Here is a 20,294-nt window from a genome sequence, read left to right as displayed (position 1 = left end):
AGTAAATGAATTAAATCTATAAAAGCCTCACTGGTCCTTTATGATGTCCTCTACTGTTTCTGGAGAGGTGTTAGCTGCATGTGTTGCATTTTTCCCATTAACAGCTTCCTTCATCTGGTTGTTGCAGGATTGTTGCAGATGCTTGAAATCATTCTCAACCTGGTGGTACTGATCTGTGCTGCAGCAACCCAAAGTGCTTCTGCAGGCTTCGCTAGTATTGGAGGCTTCGGGAGTGCCTATTATTACAACATGGGTTATGCCAACAGTGGATTTCTAAATCATGAAATACAGCAGATCGGTCAACTAGATGTAGAGTACAACACCAAGAAGTCAACCACTGTGTACTGTGCAGTAGGACTTAGTATTCTGCTGTTTGCTTTCTCGGTGGCTTTTCTTGTCGTCGAATGTATATTGCAATACAACAGGTCCTCTGCGCTGCACAGCAAATACTCTTCCTTCCTGATCATGGAATGTGTGGTAAAGGCTCTTGCAGCAGTGGCTTACCTCATAGGCGTGGCTTTGTATCTTCACTTCATTTTTAAAATTAATGCCACTGATATGTGCAAACAGAGAGAATCGCTCTACAATCGACACGGATACAGCTCGGTGAAATGCGCCATACTCGGCACGGAAGTTGCTGTTTCCATCTTTGCTGTGATGTTAATAATTGCTTACATTTCCAGTGTGGTATTCGCAGCTTTGGCTCATCGGGCAATACAAGCTACACGAGCTACAAAACCTCCAGAGACCTCTGTTGCGTGGAGACTTGGTACCCCGTCAGAGATACAGCCTATGAAATCTGACGTTCTGTATACATGAGTTCCAAATTAATGTGACATTTTCATAATGCAACAAAACCAGATTTAAAGCTGAATTAGAGGCTTCAGGATTTTGGATCTTTAACACTAGTTTAAAACTCAGACTGCCATCACCATGTGATAAGAGAACTCTGTAAACTGGTATTTTTGTGTAAAATAAACTCTGTCCTTAAATATGGAGAAGTATAATCCCTGAGCAGTCAGGGATTGGTTAAATTTGGTCTCTGGGAAATGGCAATTGGTTAAATTTGGTTTCTGGGAAATGGCAATTGACACTTAGGTTTTAAACAATGTCTTTGCTTAGATTCTTGGATATCACCTACCATTTTGATTTTGTTTAAAAGAAGATATTACACCTGAACTGGTTTGGTATATTAAATGGCAGAAGGGCAATGCTGAGATGGGAAAATGAGAATCATAAGGAAAAGCGAGGAATACATACAGTAATTAAAATTAGTTTTTTCTCCCTTACACTCATAAATACTGGCTACAGGCAATTTTAAAGATGTTCTGTCATCAATTGTTATTTTTCCATGAGCAAAATGGTGGAGGGACTCAGGCAGTACCTAGGGAGGAGAATTAATCATTGATGGTTCAGGCCAAGGCCCTTCATCAGAATTGGTGATCAGTCTGGATTTCCAGCATTTGCAGAATCTATTGTGTTTATTATTTTTGCATGAGGTTATTTTGTCTTAATTAGTGTTAAACCCGAATTTCTGTGGTCGACCTAGATTACTTTCTTGGCATTTGGCTGGAGTCTCTGGGAACATATTCCAAATATGAGGTCCTGCATATGGACCTGCAAAATTCACATAAAAATCCTTCTCTTCAGGCGTCACTGGTAACCAACTAAAATGAGAATTGATTCAAGTTCCATGTACAGAGGTCAGCAATGTGTGCATTACAAATGTATGGGGATTGCATAAAGCATGAAAACCATGGTAACGCACATAGTGTGCAAGCTCAGTCTACTGAGTGGTCACAGAGATGGCAAAGGAGCTGCAGTCCAGCAGTTCCAGTCCACCAGCTGGCTTTCCCACCCTTAGTCAATGAGTCCAGGTTCTAGAGTTGCCTTTATTGGAGTTAGATGGACAACTCACTGATCATGTATGATGGTCTTCAAAAAGGGCACTAAAGAAGTGAGAGGAGAAGATTTGTTGGTGGACTAGCAAACCGGACGCTTTTTAAATTTATTAAATAAACAGTGTTATAAAATGCTGTTATTATTAATGGTGACTAGGAACTTACCTTTACTGAAATAAAACTAGAGTGATCCACTAGTACCTTTAGGAGGGTAAATTTACCACCCTTGCTCCTTCTACCCCATGTCTACCTTTCAAATTTTATTGCAGAATGGTTGATTTTTATCTGCCTTGTGACATGGCCACGAAGTCCTTGTATCTTTCCAATGAATGCAGTTTTAATCAGCACTTTCCTATTTGTGGGACGTGTTGTGTTGCAGGAATGTCCAATATTACTGCCTGCACTGCCAAACTGTACTTGGCTCATCTGCAACAATTTTCTTGTTATGTAGAAATAAAGCCTCCAGCTCACCATGTACAGATATGTTCCTCTTTGACACTCTGTTTCTCATTCCTCACTCTTCCCACCCTAATTCCGAGCCTTAATATTAACAACCATTGGAAATATAATCAGAGAGGACTTCTTATTTTCAGTCGCCATGAGAGGCTGTTCCTGTCGAGTGTTGCCACCAATCTCTACGTTGCTTCTGGTCCTTGGCTCTGACAGAAATACTTAGGCATATTATGATTCTCTTCTCCAATATTTTCTTTTTCTGTACTGCAGTACTAACTTGGCGCTGATTTCTCTCTTCTCCACCACATAAACTCCAATATTATTTTCCTTCTATTGTCCCTAATCAAACCAAGTTTAAGTGCCCCCCCCTCCGTTCCCTTAGCCCCCTGGAACACTCTCTAGATTGTTTAATGTCATCTCCAGTAGATAAGTGTAAAGGAGAACAAAATAATTGTTATTCTGGATCTGATACAGTACAAAGAAAAAATAAGATAAAGAACACTAATTAAAAGGCACAATAAATATACACAAGATAGCTTATGTAATGTACATTGATTGTATGTCCATAAAATGACACCATATGCAGCAGGAGTGTCTGTTTGTAAAGTGACTGATAGGAAGTGATAAAGTAGTGATCGCGAAGGGTGTGGAGGATAGGTTAGTGGGTGGGGGTGTTGATCAGCCTTACTGCTTGGGGAAGGTAATTGTTTTTGAGTCTGGTGGTCCTGGTGTAGATGCTATGTAGCCTCCTCCCTGATGGGAGTGAGATATGTAGACCATGAATATGGTGGGTGGTTTCTTCCTCTGTCAGAAGCAGTGGCTGGAGGCATTTTTCAGTGCAGGGTGGGGTGTTTATTTGACATCCAGGTCCAAATCATTGATGACATTGTAAGTCTGATAAATTTCCACAGATGTATTCGTTCGTCCTAGGTGCATGTATTGAAATGTTTAACATGTGCACCAGTGTCTTTAAACAGTACTATGAGGTGGCAGAGATGATGTTGGAATAAGTTCACATGAAGATTCTATTTCTTCACTCTCAAATCTTTTGAAATTACCTGCCCATTTATCCGGTGTGCTCCACTGAAAGTCTGAAGTTCAGTTAAATTGGCAACAGCAGGAAGTGGCAAGTTTCGATGCATTGCTTCACTTCCCAGGCAGACAGAACTCGGGTGTTCTGTCCATCCAGCCAAGTGTAATGGTAGTTAATGTTGAGAATTTAGTACATTTAGGTTTTGCCCTTCCTGCTTTTAAGCTGCATAGATTGTACAGGGTGGATGACTCTTAAATTTGCGGTTCAAATAATTGTTTGATTCATAATTTACAAAATTTACAATTTAAGTATGAAACTATATTCAAATGTTATGTACTTTTCAAAGCTGCTGCTTTATTTAAGCTAAGGAGGTTAGGAATTTTTAAGGAGCTAAGTTACTAAATTAGATGTGACATATTGATGCAATAGTTGTATAGTTAGTCAGCATTTACAATAAACGTTGAAGGGTAGGCTTGTGAAAGTAGCCTTATCATCATCTATCAGATGAAGTGACATCATTAAGCTGACTGCCTGTCCTTGTGCTCTAAAATGCAAATTGAGATTTACATGATCTCCGCAACATTTTTGTATCATGTGAAGCAGCAGAGGATTCTCCAAACATTAAGTATCCTTTGAAAGCTCTGGTACATTCAAGATGTGCTAGATGCCACAAGATATGCTAGATGCTGCATAAATGAAGCCAAGCTAAATATGAATTAGGATATAATAGACCTACATGCTAATACTGTACTAATAAGATCGATTTATTTTTTGTCATCCAACATTGGATCCCCACCCCTTTTTAACTGTGATTATATATACATTTTTGAAGTTCAGTTTCCCACAAGGTAAAAAGTATAATTTCAAATTTAATTACATATTGGTACACTTTATAACTAATATTCCTTTTATTCCTTTCAAAAATCTGATATTTCTTTTCATGCCCTGAGCATTTGCTCTGATACCTTTGAACTTTAAACAGGAAAGTTTAAAACTGGTGTTGTAGATTTATTTTTAAAATAAAACATATATAATGGAATTAAAGCTCCTGTATCAATTGAAAATTAACAAGTTAGGTTATTTGAAATTGAAAGTCTCCCTTTATAAAGCTTAGGTCTTTATGTGGCATCTAGCACATCTTGAATGTACCAGAGCTCCCAAAGGGTACTTAATGTTTGGAGAATCCTCTGCTGCTTCACATGATACAAAAATGTTGCGGATTTTAGAAGCACAAGGACAGGTAGTCAGCTTAACAATGTCACTTCATCCGATAGATGATGATAAGACTGATAGATACAAAGGCTACTTTCACATCATGGAAAAAAAAATTTCATAATAAATGTAGATTTAGTAGGAATTGCGGGGAGGCAACTCAGGTGTGTATTTCTGTTTAGGTTGGCACAAGAATAAAATGGGATTAGTTTACCAGACTTCTGTGATGGATTATTAACTCAAAGTTGATGCTTAATGTTTTGTTTACAATCCGTAATTTTCTTGAAAACAAATTATGACAATTATACTGAAATACTTTGGGTTCATTTCTCTCTTATGAAGGTTTCATGGTATAGTTTGGTAAAGGAAATATTTTGGAAATTGATTCCTTTTCCAGTGGAAACATTTAACCTATTTGTTTAAAGTTTAGTTACATGAGCCATATATACTTTGTCTTATTCATAAATGTATCTCCAATTTGTGTGGGAAGAATGTAACAAAGATGCTGCTTGGTGCCAATCTAGAGATTCTGGGCCATTACTTGAAAGGTATAGGTTTCAGGCGTGAATTCTAAATAAAAATTAGGAAATAAATAAAATTAGAAACTCCTTGCATCGTGGAAATGTACAATGGATTCACGTTGGGAGGCAAAAGGGACATTGTGAGAGATGGAGGGTGTCGATAGGATTTTGATTTGCTTCCCTAATTCTGGAAACAACGAAGTTTCAAGTTTAGGGGAAGCCTGGAAGGTTTTTTTAAAATTAAATATGATTAAATATTGGAAAGTACTGCCAATCAATAACCATCCGTGAGAGATGGTGACCCACCTTAACCCTTTCGGTAGATCTTCTCACAGTGTAGTTGTGGAGGGAGCTCCAGCATTTAGACCTGGTGACAATGAAGGAGTGTGTGGCGCGTGGCCAAGTGGTTAGGGTGTCGGACTAGCGATCTGAAGGTTGTGGGTTCAAGCCCCGGCCAAGGCAGCGTGTGTGTCCTTGAGCAAGGCACTCAACCACACAATGCTCCAGTCTACCCAACTGAGAATGGGTTACGGCAAAAATGTTGAGGGTTGACCTCGCGATAGACTGGCGTCCTATCTGGGGGGTCTAGTACTCTCAGTCGCTTCACGCTACGGAAACCAGCATAAGCACTGGCCTGATGGGCCACAAGGCTCGTGACAGACTTTAATCTTTTATAAACAATGAAGGAGTAGCATTTTATTTCCAAGACAGGATGGCATGCCAGTGTATGGACTGCTTTGTCCTGATGGCAAAACTTTATATTACAGTCCTAGATTGTTCCTTTGGATTATTACTTTTTTTAAATGGATCATTGATGGATGTTCAAGGCCTTGGATACTTTAAGAAACGTGTTATAAAGCTAAAAGAGGAAAAATGAATGATTTAGAGAATAAGGTGATACCGAACACATCTTTGAGATTGATGCTGCTATGTTATTGAAAGTAGAGCAGCAGAATTCAAATGTTACAAACTTATCATTTAAAATATGATATTATACTTGATGTTGATTTTTTTTTAAAGTTCTACCTTTCCATAATGTTTTGCTTTTCCATTCAAGAAGATCATAATGGGTGGAGTGGTTCATGGTGGAAATGCTTTTCAGCTGAATACATTGTTACATTACCCTGCTTGTGATTTTATTTATCCAAGATGAAAGTGGAGGGCACAGCAAAGGGACAAGAATAACTTAAATTATTCATTGATGGGAAAACAACTTCAGTGCTGACCATTTAAGATCTGTTGTTCAAGTCAGGAGACATTTTGCTTGAGCAAAAGAATCAGTTTTGAACTAATGGGAACAATCTCTAGATGCTCTTTTATGCTGCAGAGGACACTGAGATCCTAATGGAAGCTATATGCAGGCCCCCGAGCAGTAGCCAGAATGTGGGATATACATATCAGTGGGAAATAGAAAAGGCATGTAATAACAGCAATGTTACGATAGTCAGGTTGGTGCTGGATACCAAGTTAGAGAATTCATAGAATTCTTATGAGATGGCTTTTTAGAGTAGCTTGTAGTTGAGCCCACTAGGGGAAAGGCAATTCTGGATTGGGGATTGTGTGATGAATCTGATTTGATTAAGGAGCTTAATGTAAAGGAACCTGTGGGAGACAGTGATCATAGTATGATTGAATTCACCCTGCAGTTTGAGAGGGAGAAGTCAAATGTATTAGTATTACAGTGGATTAAAGAGAATTACAGAGGCATGAGAGAAGAGCTGGCCAAAGTTGATTGGAAGGGGACACTAGCAGGGATGATGGCAGAACAACAATGGGTAGAGTTTTGGCGGGGAATTTGGAAGGTGCAGGATAGATACATTCTAAAAATGAAGAGGAAAAGATGTGCTGGCATTGGAGAAGGTCCAGTGGAAGTTCACAAAAATGATTCCATCAATGAAAGGGTTAATGTATGAGGAGCGTTTGATGGCTCTGGGCCTGTACTCTGTGGTTTAAAATAATGAGGGAGGAGCTTCTTGAAACCTATTGAATATTGAAAGGTCTCAAGAGAGTGGATGTGGAGGGGTAGTTCCCTATAGTGGGTAAGTCCAGGACCAGAAAGCACAGCCTCAGAATAGAGAGACATCCATTTAGAACAGAGTTGACAAGGAATTTATTTAATCAAAGGGTGGTGAATCTGTGGAATTCATTGCCATGTATGGCTGTGGAGGTCAAGAAATTGAGCTTATTCAAAGCAGAGGTTGATTGGTTACTCAGGGCATCAAAGGTTATGAGGAGAAGGCAGGAGAATGGGGTTGAGAAGGTAACAAATCAGTCATGATGGAATGGCGGAGTAGAGCCCAATTCTGCTCCTATGCCTTTTGACCTTATGATCTTTCTTGTGTGTCATTCTTGGACCACTTGTTTTTATTTAGAACCCATTAACAGATGTGGTACTTGAAAGAATCTTTCCATATCAGAGTTCACTTAAATCTACACGTTTCCATCTGGCTATGGTTCTGTTATCATAAATTAGTATTATAGTTCTGCAGCATCCAAGGGAAAGCAGTTCATGCTGCAAGTTTGTTATTGATAATTGGTTTTCCACTGGCTTTACTAAAGATTGGCAAAGCTCCAGTAACTTGTATATTGATCTACACGAGTCATTTGGGTGACATTCTGACATTGGAGTGTCTAGCAGTACAGAGAAATATGACAGATACAGAGAGAGGCATGAGAGAAGCTGCTGAATGGTTATAAAGTCAGTAAATAAATTTTATCAAAGATAAAGGGCAGGTCCACACCATAGGGGTCCATAAATACCTCCTGAATGAGGAAATTGTGTCGATGTGCTGGCCAGAACTGTGAAACTCCAGATTACTCAAAACAATGAAGGTTCTTCATGAAGTTAAAATATTACGTATTGTATCTTCATAAATTGTAATTCATGGATTAAGTTACATTATATTTTATACAACATTTACATCCTTCAAAACTGCAAATTATATGCCTATCTATGTATAACTATAGAATATTGTTAAGTTTATGAAGCTTATTTTTAACAGTTATTTTTCTGTATAAAAGTGTGGCATCTAGGGTTTAGGAAATGTTTGATTTTTATTTTCATAACGAACAATCATATGGGGGAAAAAGACGTCCAATGTGTTTTGTAACCATGAAATGTGATAAAATAATGTATTTGAAAAATGTTTTTCTTTAATGTAATGTTTTGGGTGTGAATGGAGAACTCAATGCTTACAAGTTGATATTAGCATAATTTGTGATACTTTTGGGTTATATATGTACTTTGGTATAATGTAAAAATTAAAGAGAAAGGTCTTGGACCAAAATGACAACTATCTATTCATTTCTGTAGACACTGCCTGACCTGCTGAGTTCCTCCAGCATTTTGTGTGTGGCCCAAGTTATGATGACAGGATTCTATTCTTGAGGAATGTTTGTTACCCAACAACATCTGCATGTTATGCTGCTGGCATTTAGAGCAGCAATGAAGGTCCTCCATCTCTGGTGGTGTTCAGGGCTTCCTTCATCATGGCAATATCTTCCTCTCAGTTTTCACCACTATCAGTCATGCAAGTCCTGGGTGGAGATTCAAGAATACCATCGCACTCAGATGTAGAAGGATTCTTCATTGCCGTTTCGGTAACAATTTTGTTTTTTTCAGTCAGGGCTGTTAGCCTTTGAGCTGACCCCCCCCCCCAAACCTGGAGGACCGCTAGAGCACTCTTGGTCTATCCTCCAACCTTTGACCTGTTTGGCATGGGTAACCTTACTTACCAAAGGCCAAAGCACAAAGCCCCGACTCCAGCCAACATAGTTCTCCAGGTCAAAGTTATGGTCCTCTTGTAGGTTTGTACCCCAAGCTACTTGTTAGTTAGAACTGAACAAAAACAAACAGTGTGCGCGAGAGGATCAGAGAAACAGTTGTGACAGGAGAGGAAGACTGGCTGCCGGCTCGGCTCGGCTCTACCCTGCCTCTGTTGCTGCAATTTTGTGAGGTGGGAAATGAAACCACTCAGGAATGCTCCATTAACTCTGCCATGGATGGTCTTAAGCCTGGCTGTGATAGGAGGAGTGCTTGGCATGGGACTAGCAACTCCATTCCGTAAAAACCCAGTGCCCCACAGACCTCATTCCTGGGAGAGGAGGGAATCGTCGATGGGCTACATCTGGGGACAGCTTGAAGGAATGGCCCAGAACAGGGCACTCTGGAAAGCTGCTGTCGGTACGCCTTAGTAGGGGTGATGGGCTTAAATAAAGTAAGAAAGAAATGCCCCATTCCCACCTCAAAACAGCTGGTAAATCCATCCCTATCCATGCAGCTGGTCTCCGAGACACTCATTCATATGTACAGAGTGCCCGCAAGTCTGGCCGTAAATGTAACACTGGAAGTGGGATTATACTTTATCTAAATTCCCAGCACAGTTTTGACATGGAGTTGCAAGTAAAATAGTCATCTGGCTAGTGCAAGAAAGAATATTGTATGATAAAGCAAAAAAAAAAAAAATCAAATTAATCAGAAGCAGACTCTTTAAATAGTAGAGGAGGCAGATTTGCAGAGGCTGCTACTGAATGATAGACAAGTTCTCCAGAGGTGTACTGTGATCTGAGAAAAGTAAATAATGAACATAACTGCAGCTGTTTACTTATAGTGATGTGCTCTGCAAGAGTGACTGAATTATCTCCACTCGGACTGAGTATAAGATTACACCTTTTCTTGGAAAGAGATATCAGAGTTTTAAATTAGAAGCCACGAAAGAAAGTAACAACACTAGTGCTGGATTCCAATGAGATTATTAACTTTATTCACCAAACTTTCAGTTGTTAAACTAGTTTCTCTACACAAAGAGAATAAACTTTGAAACTGTAGCAGTGGTCAATGAATGGATTTATCAAAGTAAGTCAGGAAGCTAACAATATGTGCCTTGATGCTGATGACTAATTATTTCATTTCCTGATTATAATTGCCATTTTTGGAGAATTAATCTGGAAATACAACTGGGCCATTGGTTAATCAGGGCAGCTGCTTTTTGGGACTTTCAGAGAACAAAAACTAATCAAAAAAATAGCCAGGATTCCCTTTGTTTAGTTGGAAAACTATGCTGCTTAATTTGGACAGGAGATTGTTGCCAAACAGTTTCTAATTAGCATCAGTTGCGTGCACTTGCGCGGCCATTAGACACTACATTGTGCTTAGAGTGAACAGTTTTTAAAGAGCGTCAGTTGCATGTGTTTGTGCTCAAATGCAGTAATCTTTTAATGGGTGTTTTAAAGATTTATTGTTTTACAACATTGAATCACAGTGGATTTAATTTGGCTTTTTAGACACTGATCAACAGAAAAGACACATTCTAGTCAAAGTAAAAATAAATTTCTACAAATTGGTCAGAATGTATTACAATTATTAAACAATAATTGATTGCATAACTTACTCACCCCCTTCAAGTCAGTATTTAGTAGATGCACCTTTGGCAGCAATTACAGCCTTGAGTCTGTGTGGATAGGTCTCTTATCAGCTTTGCACGTCTGGACACTGCAATTTTTCCCCATTCTTCTTCACAAAAACTACTCAAATTCTATCAGATTGCATGGAGATAGAGTGAAGAGCCCTTTTCAAGTCCAACCACAAATTCTCAATTGGATTGAGGTCTGGACTCTGACTTGGCCACTCCAGGACATTAACTTTATTGTTTTTAAGCCATTTCTGTGTAGCTTTGGCATTATAGAACATAGAATAGTACAGCACAGTACAGTACAGACCCTTCGGCCCACAATGTTGTGCCGACCCTCAAACCCTGCCTCCCATATAAGTCCCCACCTTAGATTCCTCCATATACCTGTCCAGTAGTCTCTTAAACTTCACTAGTGTATCTGCCTCCACCACTGATTCAGGCAGTGCATTCCACGCACCAACCACTCTCTGATTAAAAACCTTCCTCTAATATCCCCCTTGAACTTCCCACCCCTTACCTTAAAGCCATGTCCTCTTGTATTGAGCAGTGGTGCCCTGGGGAAGAGGCGCTGGCTATCCACTCTATCTATTCCTCTTATTATCTTGTACACCTCTATCATGTCTCCTCTCATCCTCCTTCTCTCCAAAGAGTAAAGCCCTAGCTCCCTTAATCTCTGATCATAATGCATACTTTCTAAACAAGGCAGCATCCTGGTAAATCTCCTCTGTACCCTTTCCAATGCTTCCACATCCTTCCTATAGTGAGGTGACCAGAACTGGACACAATACTCCAAGTGTGGCCTAACCAGGGTTTTATAGAGCTGCATCATTACATCGCGACTCTTAAACTCTATCCCTCGACTTATGAAAGCTAACACCCCATAAGCTTTCTTAACTACCCTACCCACCTGTGAGGCAACTTTCAGGGATCTGTGGACATGTACCCCCAGATCCCTCTGCTCCTCCACACTACCAAGTATCCTGCCATTTACTTTGTACTCTGTCTTGGAGTTTGCCCTTCCAAAGTGTACCACCTCACACTTCTCCGGGTTGAACTCCATCTGCCACTTCTCAGGCCACTTCTGCATCCCATCAATGTCTCTCTGCAATCTTTGACAATCCTCTACACTATCTACAACACCACCAACCTTTGTGTCGTCTGCAAACTTGCCAACCCACCCTTCTACCCCCACATCCAGGTCGTTAATAAAAATCACGAAAAGTAGAGGTCCCAGAACAGATCCTTGTGGGACACCACTAGTCACAATCCTCCAATCTGAATGTACTCCCTCCACCACCACCCTCTGCCTTCTGCAGGCAAGCCAATTCTGAATCCACCTGGCCAAACTTCCCTGGATCCCATGCCTTCTAACTTTCTGAATAAGCCTACCATGTGGAACCTTGTCAAATGCCTTACTAAAATCCATATAGATCATATCCACCGCACTACCCTCATCTGTATGCCTGGTGACCTCCTCAAATAACTGTATCAGGCTTGTTAGACACAATCTGCCCTTCACAAAGCCATGCTGACTGTCCCTGATCAGACCATGATTTTCTAAATGCCTATAGATCCTATCTCTAAGAATCTTTTCCAACAGCTTTCCCACCACAGACGTAATGCTCACTGGTCTATAATTACCCGGACTATCCCTACTACCTTTTTTGAACAAGGGAACAACATTCGCCACCCTCCAATCCTCCGGTACCATTCCCGTGGACAACGAGGACATAAAGATCCTAGCCAGAGGCTCAGAAATCTCTTCTCTCACCTCGTGGAGCAGCCTGGGGAATATTCCGTCAGGCCCCGGGGACTTATCTGTCCTAATGTATTTTAACAACTCCAACACCTCCTCTCCCTTAATATCAACATGCTCCAGAAAATCAACCTCACTCATATTGTCCTCACCATCATCAAGTTCCCTCTCATTGGTGAATACCGAAGAGAAGTATTTTCATTGAGGACCTCGCTCACTTCCACAGCCTCCAGGCACATCTTCCCACCTTTATCTCTAATCCGTCCTCTAATCGGTAATATGCTTGGGGTTATTGTCTTGCTGAAAAACAAATCTTCCAAGATGCAGCTGTCATGCAGACTGAGACAGGTTTTTCCTTCAGGATTTCCCTGCATTTTGCTGCATTCATTTTACCCTCTACTTTCATCAGCTTTCCAGAGCCTGTTGCAGTGAAGCATCCCAACGACATGGTGCAGCCCTCACTATGCTTCACGGTAGGGATGGTGTGTTTTTGCTGATGTTTGGTGTTTGGCTTATACGAAACATAATGTTTAGCCTGATGGCCAAAATCAGACTATAGAACTTTCCAGCTGACTTCAGAGTCTCGCACATGCTGTCTGGCAAACTCTAGCTGAGATTTTATGTGAGTTCTCCCCTCAAGTGTGCCTTTCTGTTTGCCACTCTCCCATAAGGATGCAACCAGTGAAGCACCCAGGCAACAGTTGTTGTATGCACACAATCTCTCACATCTCAGCCACTGAAGCTTGTAACCCTCCAGAGTTGTCGTGAGTCTCTTGTTGTGGCCTCCCTCACTAGTCCCCTTCTTGCACAGTTAGTCTGTTTTTGAGGACAGCCTGCTCTAGACAGATTTACAGCTGTGCCATGTTCTTTCTATTTCTTGATGATTGACTTCACTGTGCTCCAAGGAATATTCAGCAACTTGGAAATTTTCCTGTATCCATCTTCTGTCTTGTGCCTTTCAATAACCTTTTCACAGAGTTGCTTGGAGAGTACTCCTGTCTTTATAGTGTAGTTTTTGCCAGGATACTGACTCACCAGCAGCTGAAGCTTCCAGATGCAGTGTATGTTTACTACAACCAATTGAAGTAAATGACTGTAGCAAGTTGGAGGAGAAGATGGCAGCGCACACGGCCACTTCAGTGGTGATGTCTGTTATCTGTCAAGTGGGGGACCGTGCACAATTCTGATTTGATGGAGACGGACGTGAGAGTACGGGAACATCTGGAAAACTTCTGAAATGCCCGTTTCGCTGCCACTGCTACTGTGTGGTAACCGGAATCTCCGGCGCAGAAGGCCCCGAAATCCTTGGCTTTGCGTGTTTCAGCGGCCGGGGCGAGGTCGAAGGCGCTCGGCAGAGGGTGCCGCTCGGGAGGCTGTAGTGGAGAGGTTTGTCGGAAGCTCGAAGTTTTTGGACGGATGGACTCAGTGTCGGTTGTGGTCGGCTGCTTCCAAGGCATCGGCAAGATGACGGTGCCTGAAGGTTTATGGCAGGGAGTTTCTCCCTTTTGCCGCCGCTATCGGGGACTCGGGAGTCGATCGACTCGGGGACTTCTGAGATTTTATTTACTGTGCCCATGGTTTGTTCTTCATCAAATTATGGTATTGCTTTGCACTGCTGTAACTATATGTCATAATTATGTGGTTCTGGCAGTGTTAGGCTTTGGTTTGTCCTGTTTTCTGTGATATCACTCCGGAGAAACATTGTATCATTTCTTAATGCATTTCTAAATGACAATAGAAGAGGACTGAGTGTTCTCATAATCTAAAAAAAAAATACCTTGACTGCACACAGGTGATCTCCATTTAAGTAATTATGTGATTTCTAAAACCAATTGGCTGCACCAGTGATGGTTTAGTGTGTCATATAAAAGGGGGTGAATACTTATGCAAATCAATTATTTTTTGTTTTTATATCTAATTAATTTAGATCACTTTGTAGAGATCTGTTTTCACTTTGACACAAAATAGACTTTTTCTGTTGGTCAGTGTCAAAAAAAGCCAAATTAAATCCACTGTGATTCAATGTTGTAAAACAATAAAACATGAAAACTTCCGGGGGGGGGGGGAATGAATACTTTTTATAGGCACTGTATAGTATACATACTTTGATTATAAATGTACTTTGAACTCCAATCTCCTAGAATTTTCAGTCACAACAGTTTCTAGAGTTTATAGAGAATGGAGCGAAAAGCAGAAAAAAACCCACCCAGTGAGTAGCAGTTCTGTGCACAAAAACAGCTTCTTAATGAGAGGTCAGAGAAGAATGATCAGACTGGCTCAAGCTGACAGGAAGGCCACAGTAACTCAAATAATGACGTGTTACAACAGTGGTGTGCAGAGGAGCATGTCTGAATGTCCAACAGTCAACTGTTGAAGCGGATGGCTACAGCAGCAGATGGCCATGAACGTACACTCAGTGACCACTTCATTAGATAAAGGAGGTACCCAATAATGTTAGGACTGAGTGTACTTTTCATTTGGGAATTAATCATTATCTGGAATTGATTGCTGAAAGGGCAGGGGAAGATTTGATTACTATTTTCCAAAGCAAATTGATAGTTATTAGAGAGTAAAAGTTAACAAGAAGGGCTGTGAGAGAACATTTGAATGGGCTGGATGAACTTTTCTTGCAGAAGGACATTGTGGATTCACTGGACCATATGGCCTTTTTCACCACTGCAGCTGCTTTATCATTCCCTGATCCATGTGACCCATGCTCCTTTTGTTCTCGGCCCGCCCATCCTGCATTATTCTTAAAGCGAGCTATCTCCATGACTATTATCACAAAGAAGTCATTTTGTGTTGCAATTTTTTTTGAAAAGTAGCCATTGGCCGGGAAAGTTCAAGGAAAATATTTGACATTTACAATGTGAAGTTGTGTAATAATTGTGTGGTTATGTTTTGTTGACAGGTGTCTTGCAGTTTTCTGAAATCACAACCAATCTCATGGTCCTGATCTGTGTGGCAGCATCCCAAGCAGCGATATCTGGATACACATCAATGGGCGGTCTCGGGATAGGCTCTTTTAGTATTGATTCAGCATACAGCCCTTTCCAAGGAACAGAACTGAAGCAAATCCGGGAACTTGATATGCAGTTTAGTCAAATGAGAACCCCTGGTGTATACGGAGGGGTGACGGTCAGCATTGTCTTTGGTTGTCTGACAATTCTTTTTCTGGTCGGTGGGGCTAAACCTCTTCACCGCATTTCCCCAAAAGTTCTCATGGCTGAATTTGCGTTCAACATCATTGCATGCATAGGGTATGTAGTGGGTGTTGGACTTTACCTCCATCTCATAATTACAGTAAACAGCACTGAGGTTTGTAGATTAAGACACCGTCTGTATGCAGGCCGGGGTTACACTTTTATGAATTGTGACGTTCAGGGAGGAGATGCTGCAGTTGCATTATTTGGCTTGATTTCTGCTTGCTTGTACTGTGGAAGTGCAGTTCTGAGTTTCCTGACATTGAGATCTTTGAAGAAAATCTTGAGAAATATGCACATGAACAATTCAGTTCAAAATTACTTGGATGAAGATGAATATAAAAACCATGCAGGTCACCAGGAGGCTAAACCTAATCACAACCTGTCAACCCTTGTGTAAGGTAGCTGCCCCACATTAAATATATCTTGATTCCTGAAAGCAAAATGCTGCAGATTCTGGAAAACTGGTGTAATACCAGAAATACTGAAAAGCCTTTATTTTATATCCCCATTGTGCTGAATGTGTACGATCTTGATATATATTTAACCTGTCTCCTTTTAGAGTTTACCTTTAAGAGTTTAGGAGATATCTAGCAACATGATTAATCAATATTTCGATTAAGAAAATGAATTTGTAGATTCTGGGCAGAAAATTTTTGTTGCTGATGCTAAAGAGTTGATTTAGTTATTGGCCAGTCATTGTTCCCCATCCAAATATTTAATTCCTTTGAAGCTAGGAACAGCATACAATAGGCTACTAATAATTTAGCAACTTTTTAGTGTTAGTGAGCAAATACTAACTTCTGCTGCAGTATATTTTATATATTGGCAACATTCATATGCTGTGGAAGTTACAATGTTCTTCTCAATATATCAGTGAATTTGAATATCACTTACTGACTGAATGGTTATGAATGCTAGCCATCAATCATTGTGTGATGGAACTGAAATTTTTTAAATAATGTCTATCTTTCATTCTCTACAAGACATAGATATAATAAAACCTTCTGGCTTAGAGTCAACATTTAAATTGCTGCAGTTCCACTCTTTTTGGTCAAAATGCTTTTTTATTTTCACTGTGTTTCTATCTTAGTACACTCTATGATAGCCAAGCTGGCTGAATAATGACGTTTTACAACAGCTTTACTTTTACCATAAAATCAAGTTAATTTAGCACTGCAGTCATAAATATGCTGAAAGCAGTGCACTTTCTGCTGTGTGTGTTTGAGATAAAGTCAGTGATGTTTGGTGACAAAAATAATCTGTATGATTTGTAAATATCTTTGCATCTAATAAGAATTCAATAATTTTTTTTGTATTTGGTCTTGAGTTGATGAATAGAAACAAAGCATTTCTTTATTCTTTCTTGCAAATGTATTTTAAATAAACATATTTTCTAAAATATGGACTTTTAAGCATGTTTTTAGTAGTTGAGTAGATCAGCTATTTCTATTAATTTTACAAAAAGTGATTGAAATTATTATTGCCCGTAATCACGTGGCTATTTATATGAGTGACACTAACTTCCTCCGTTTCAACAGTTCATAGCAGGATTCTGGAGGCCCAGTCAGCACCAAGAGCAGAGTGCTTCAGAGAGGTTACTCGCAGGTCAGCGAAACCTGAATAAAAGGAGAGCTTTGCGGGCGTTCGGGCATTCCCGAGGCCCAGTCAGCGGCGGGAACAGAGCACTGCGAAGGAAATAAAAGTACAGAAGGGGCAAGTGGGGCGGCCATTATTGGGAGTGGGCCAGTGGTGAGAATGGGAGTGTCAGGCTTTGACTCACGAAGCTTTGGTGAGAAGAGGCTGAAGCCAAAGTAACAGGATAGAGGATTTGGTCTTGGTTGCCCATTGTACAGTGCAGGCAGGATGGCAGATATGGCAGTGGAATGCTCCTCCTGCAGGATGTGGGAATTCATGGAATCCTGATAGTATCCCTGATGTCTACACCTGCGGGAAGTGCAGCCAAGTGAAAGACCGCATTAAGGAGCTGGAGCTGAATGAATTTAGGAAACAACTAGGAGGCAGAGCATTTGATAGACGCGACTTTTGAGCAGGTGGTAACGCCTAGAGTAATTGGGAAGAGAGGGTGAGGCTGATGCTGCACAACGCTCCCTCACTTAAATCCAAATCAAGCGCTAGTCTCAACACCAATGGTGTTGAGGTCTTCATCAATGACGATGGACAAACCTTTACACCTAGAGTGCAGAACTCCAGGAGTAGATGGGTGAACACCAAGAGAATAAAGGGAGAAGGAAGTCAATGCAGGGTCCCCTTGTGGCCATTCCCCTCAGCAACAGGTATACCCCTTTGGATATTGCTCAGGGGGATGACCTATCTGGGCAAGGCAGCAACAGCCAGACCAATAGCACTGTGATCGACTCTGAGCTTCTGAAGTGTAGAGTGAAGTCAGGCGGAGCAATTGTCATAGGAGACTCAATAGTAAGGGGCACAGATAGAAGAGTCTGCGGCAGCAAAAAAGACGCTAGGGTAGTGTGTTACCTCCTGGGAGTGAGGGTTCAGGATGTCTCTGAGCGGTTGCTGAATATTCTTGAAGGGGAGGGTGAGCAGCCGGAGGTCGTGGGACATGTTGGTGCCAATGAAATAGGCAGGAGAGGGGTAGAGGAGTAAGTTTAGGGAGTTGGGACGGAGGCTGAAGAGCAGGACCTCTGGTGGTAATCTCCAGATTGCTCCTGGTGCAACGAGCTAGTGAAGGTCAGAACAGGAAGATAGTGCAGATGAATGAGTGGCTGAGGAGATGCTGCAGGGGGCCAGGTTTCAAGTTCTTGGATCATTGGAACCTTTTCTAGAGAAGGGCTGACCTGTACAAGTGGGACAGGTTACATCTGAACTGGAGGGGAACTAATCTCCTGGGAGGGAGGTCTGCTAATGCTGTTGGGCAGGGTTTAAACAAGATTTGCAGGGGATAGGAACCGAAGTGAAGAGGCAGAGGATGGGGTGGTTAGTGCACAAGTAGAGATAGCTTGTAGGGAGTTTGTGAGGAAGGATAGGCAGATATTAGAGCAAAGATGCACTCAGCCTGATGGTTTGAGATGTGTCTATTTTAATACAAGGAGTATCATAAACAAGGCAGATGAACTTAGAGTGTGGATCAATATATGGAACTATGATGTTGTGTCTCTGTAGAGACCTGGGAGGGGCAGGAATGGCTGCTGAATGTGCCAGGCTTTAGATGTTTCAAAAAGGACAGGGAGGAAGACAAAAGAGTTGGGGGTGTGGCATTGCTAATCAGGGATATTCTCACAGCTGCAGAAAAGGAGGAAGTCATAGAGAGATTATCTACTGAGTCACTGAGGGTGAAAGTCAAAAATAGGAATTGGGCAATAACTCTACTGGGTGTTTTTTATAGACTCCCCCCCCCCCGCCCCCAAATAGTAAAGGAGACATTAAGGAGCAGATAGGGAGTCAGACTCTGGAACAATGCAATAGTAATAGGGTTGTTGTGATGGGTGATTTTAACTTTCCTAATTTTGACTGGCATCTCCTTAGAGCAAGGAGTTTAGCTGGGCTGGCGTTTGTTACGTGTGTTCAGGAAGGTTTCCTGACACAATATGTAGATAAGCCAACTAGAGGAGAGGCTGTACTTGATCTGGTATTGAGAAATGAACCTGGTCTCTCGGTGGGAGAGCATTTTGGAAGTACTGATCACAACTCTTATCTCCTTTACCATGGTGCTGGAGAGGGATAGGAGTAGACAATTTGGGAAAGCTTGATTGGGGTAGGGGGCTACATGATGCTATTAGGCAGGAACTTGGGAACATAAATTGGGAGCAGATCAACTCAGGGAAATGCATGGCAGAAATGTGGCCAATGTTCAGGTGTACAAAGGATGTCGAAAATCTAGTTAAGAAGAAAAGCTTATGAAAGATTCAAGAGACTAGGTACTTATAGAGGTCTAGAAAATTACAAGGGTGCCAAGAAGGAGCTCAAGAATAGAATATAGAATAGTACAGCACAGTACAGGCCCTTCGGCCCACAATGTTGTGCCAACCCTCAAACCCTGCCTCCAGTGCCGGATTAACCTAGTAGCAAAAGTAGCATAAGCTACGGGCCCCACACTAAATGCTTGCAAGCTGCAGTCTGGTGAAATCGGCATCTCACCGTATTCTCATGACGATCTGGCAACGCTGTTGTTTTCATGTCGGGGGAGCTGCATGCTGCATGGTATGTGTGTGCAGGCGTGTGTTGGCTCCTTGCTGTGTCGTGGTGACTTTTGTGCCGTCTCCCACGCTCCCAAGCCGCTGCAGCGTGCACTGTTACGCCACTAACTTTGACTGTGCACTATGTTTTGCCATCTAGACCAGTTGAGAGATTGTGAAGTTTTCGGATATGGAAGGTCATAGTGCTGAGCAGCTCACTCAAAGTTTACTTGACTTTTTAAAGGAAAATGACATTGATATAAAAGACTGCCGTGGTCAAAGTTATGACAATGCCAGCAACATGAGTGGCAAGTAGAGTGGCTTACAAGCACGAATTAAAGAGCTAAATGAGTTTGCGGATTACATTCCATGTTTTGCACATTCACTAAATTTGGTTGGAAAATGTGCTGCTGAATGTTGTCAAGAAGCATTAATTTTCTTTCAATTTGTAGAAAGCCTGTACACATTTTTTTTCTGCTTCTACTTATCGGTGGAATCTCCTTTCTGCTGCATTATCTGATGGTGGTGCTCATTTGCCCATTGTGAAAAGAATGTCTGATACCAGGAGGTCAGCTCGTACAGATGCAACAAAAGCACTTTTACACAGCTTTTCTGCAATAAAACAAGTCTTGGATGACATTTCAAAT

At 41.2% G+C, this 20,294-nt stretch overlaps 1 protein-coding gene across 2 annotated transcripts in view; it reads left to right on the top strand.

The window, feature by feature from the left end:
- Positions 1 to 16,892, top strand: part of LOC140212339 (MARVEL domain-containing protein 3) — a 28,955-nt gene extending 12,063 nt beyond the window's left edge. The window contains exon 4 of one of the 2 annotated variants that reach the window (XM_072283041.1): positions 15,199 to 16,892. In XM_072283041.1, the coding sequence (XP_072139142.1) occupies positions 15,199 to 15,890 (692 nt within the window). In that variant the 3' untranslated portion in view covers positions 15,891 to 16,892. Of the gene's footprint in view, positions 1 to 127; positions 1,702 to 15,198 lie in introns of those variants that run through there. The other variant, XM_072283042.1, reaches the window with a different exon arrangement.
- Positions 16,893 to 20,294: the final 3,402 nt, after the last annotated feature.

Source organism: Mobula birostris, chromosome 19 (assembly GCF_030028105.1).
Source record: "Mobula birostris isolate sMobBir1 chromosome 19, sMobBir1.hap1, whole genome shotgun sequence".
Classification (NCBI taxonomy): domain Eukaryota; kingdom Metazoa; phylum Chordata; class Chondrichthyes; order Myliobatiformes; family Myliobatidae; genus Mobula; species Mobula birostris.
This window is presented reverse-complemented; position numbering and strand designations above follow the sequence as displayed.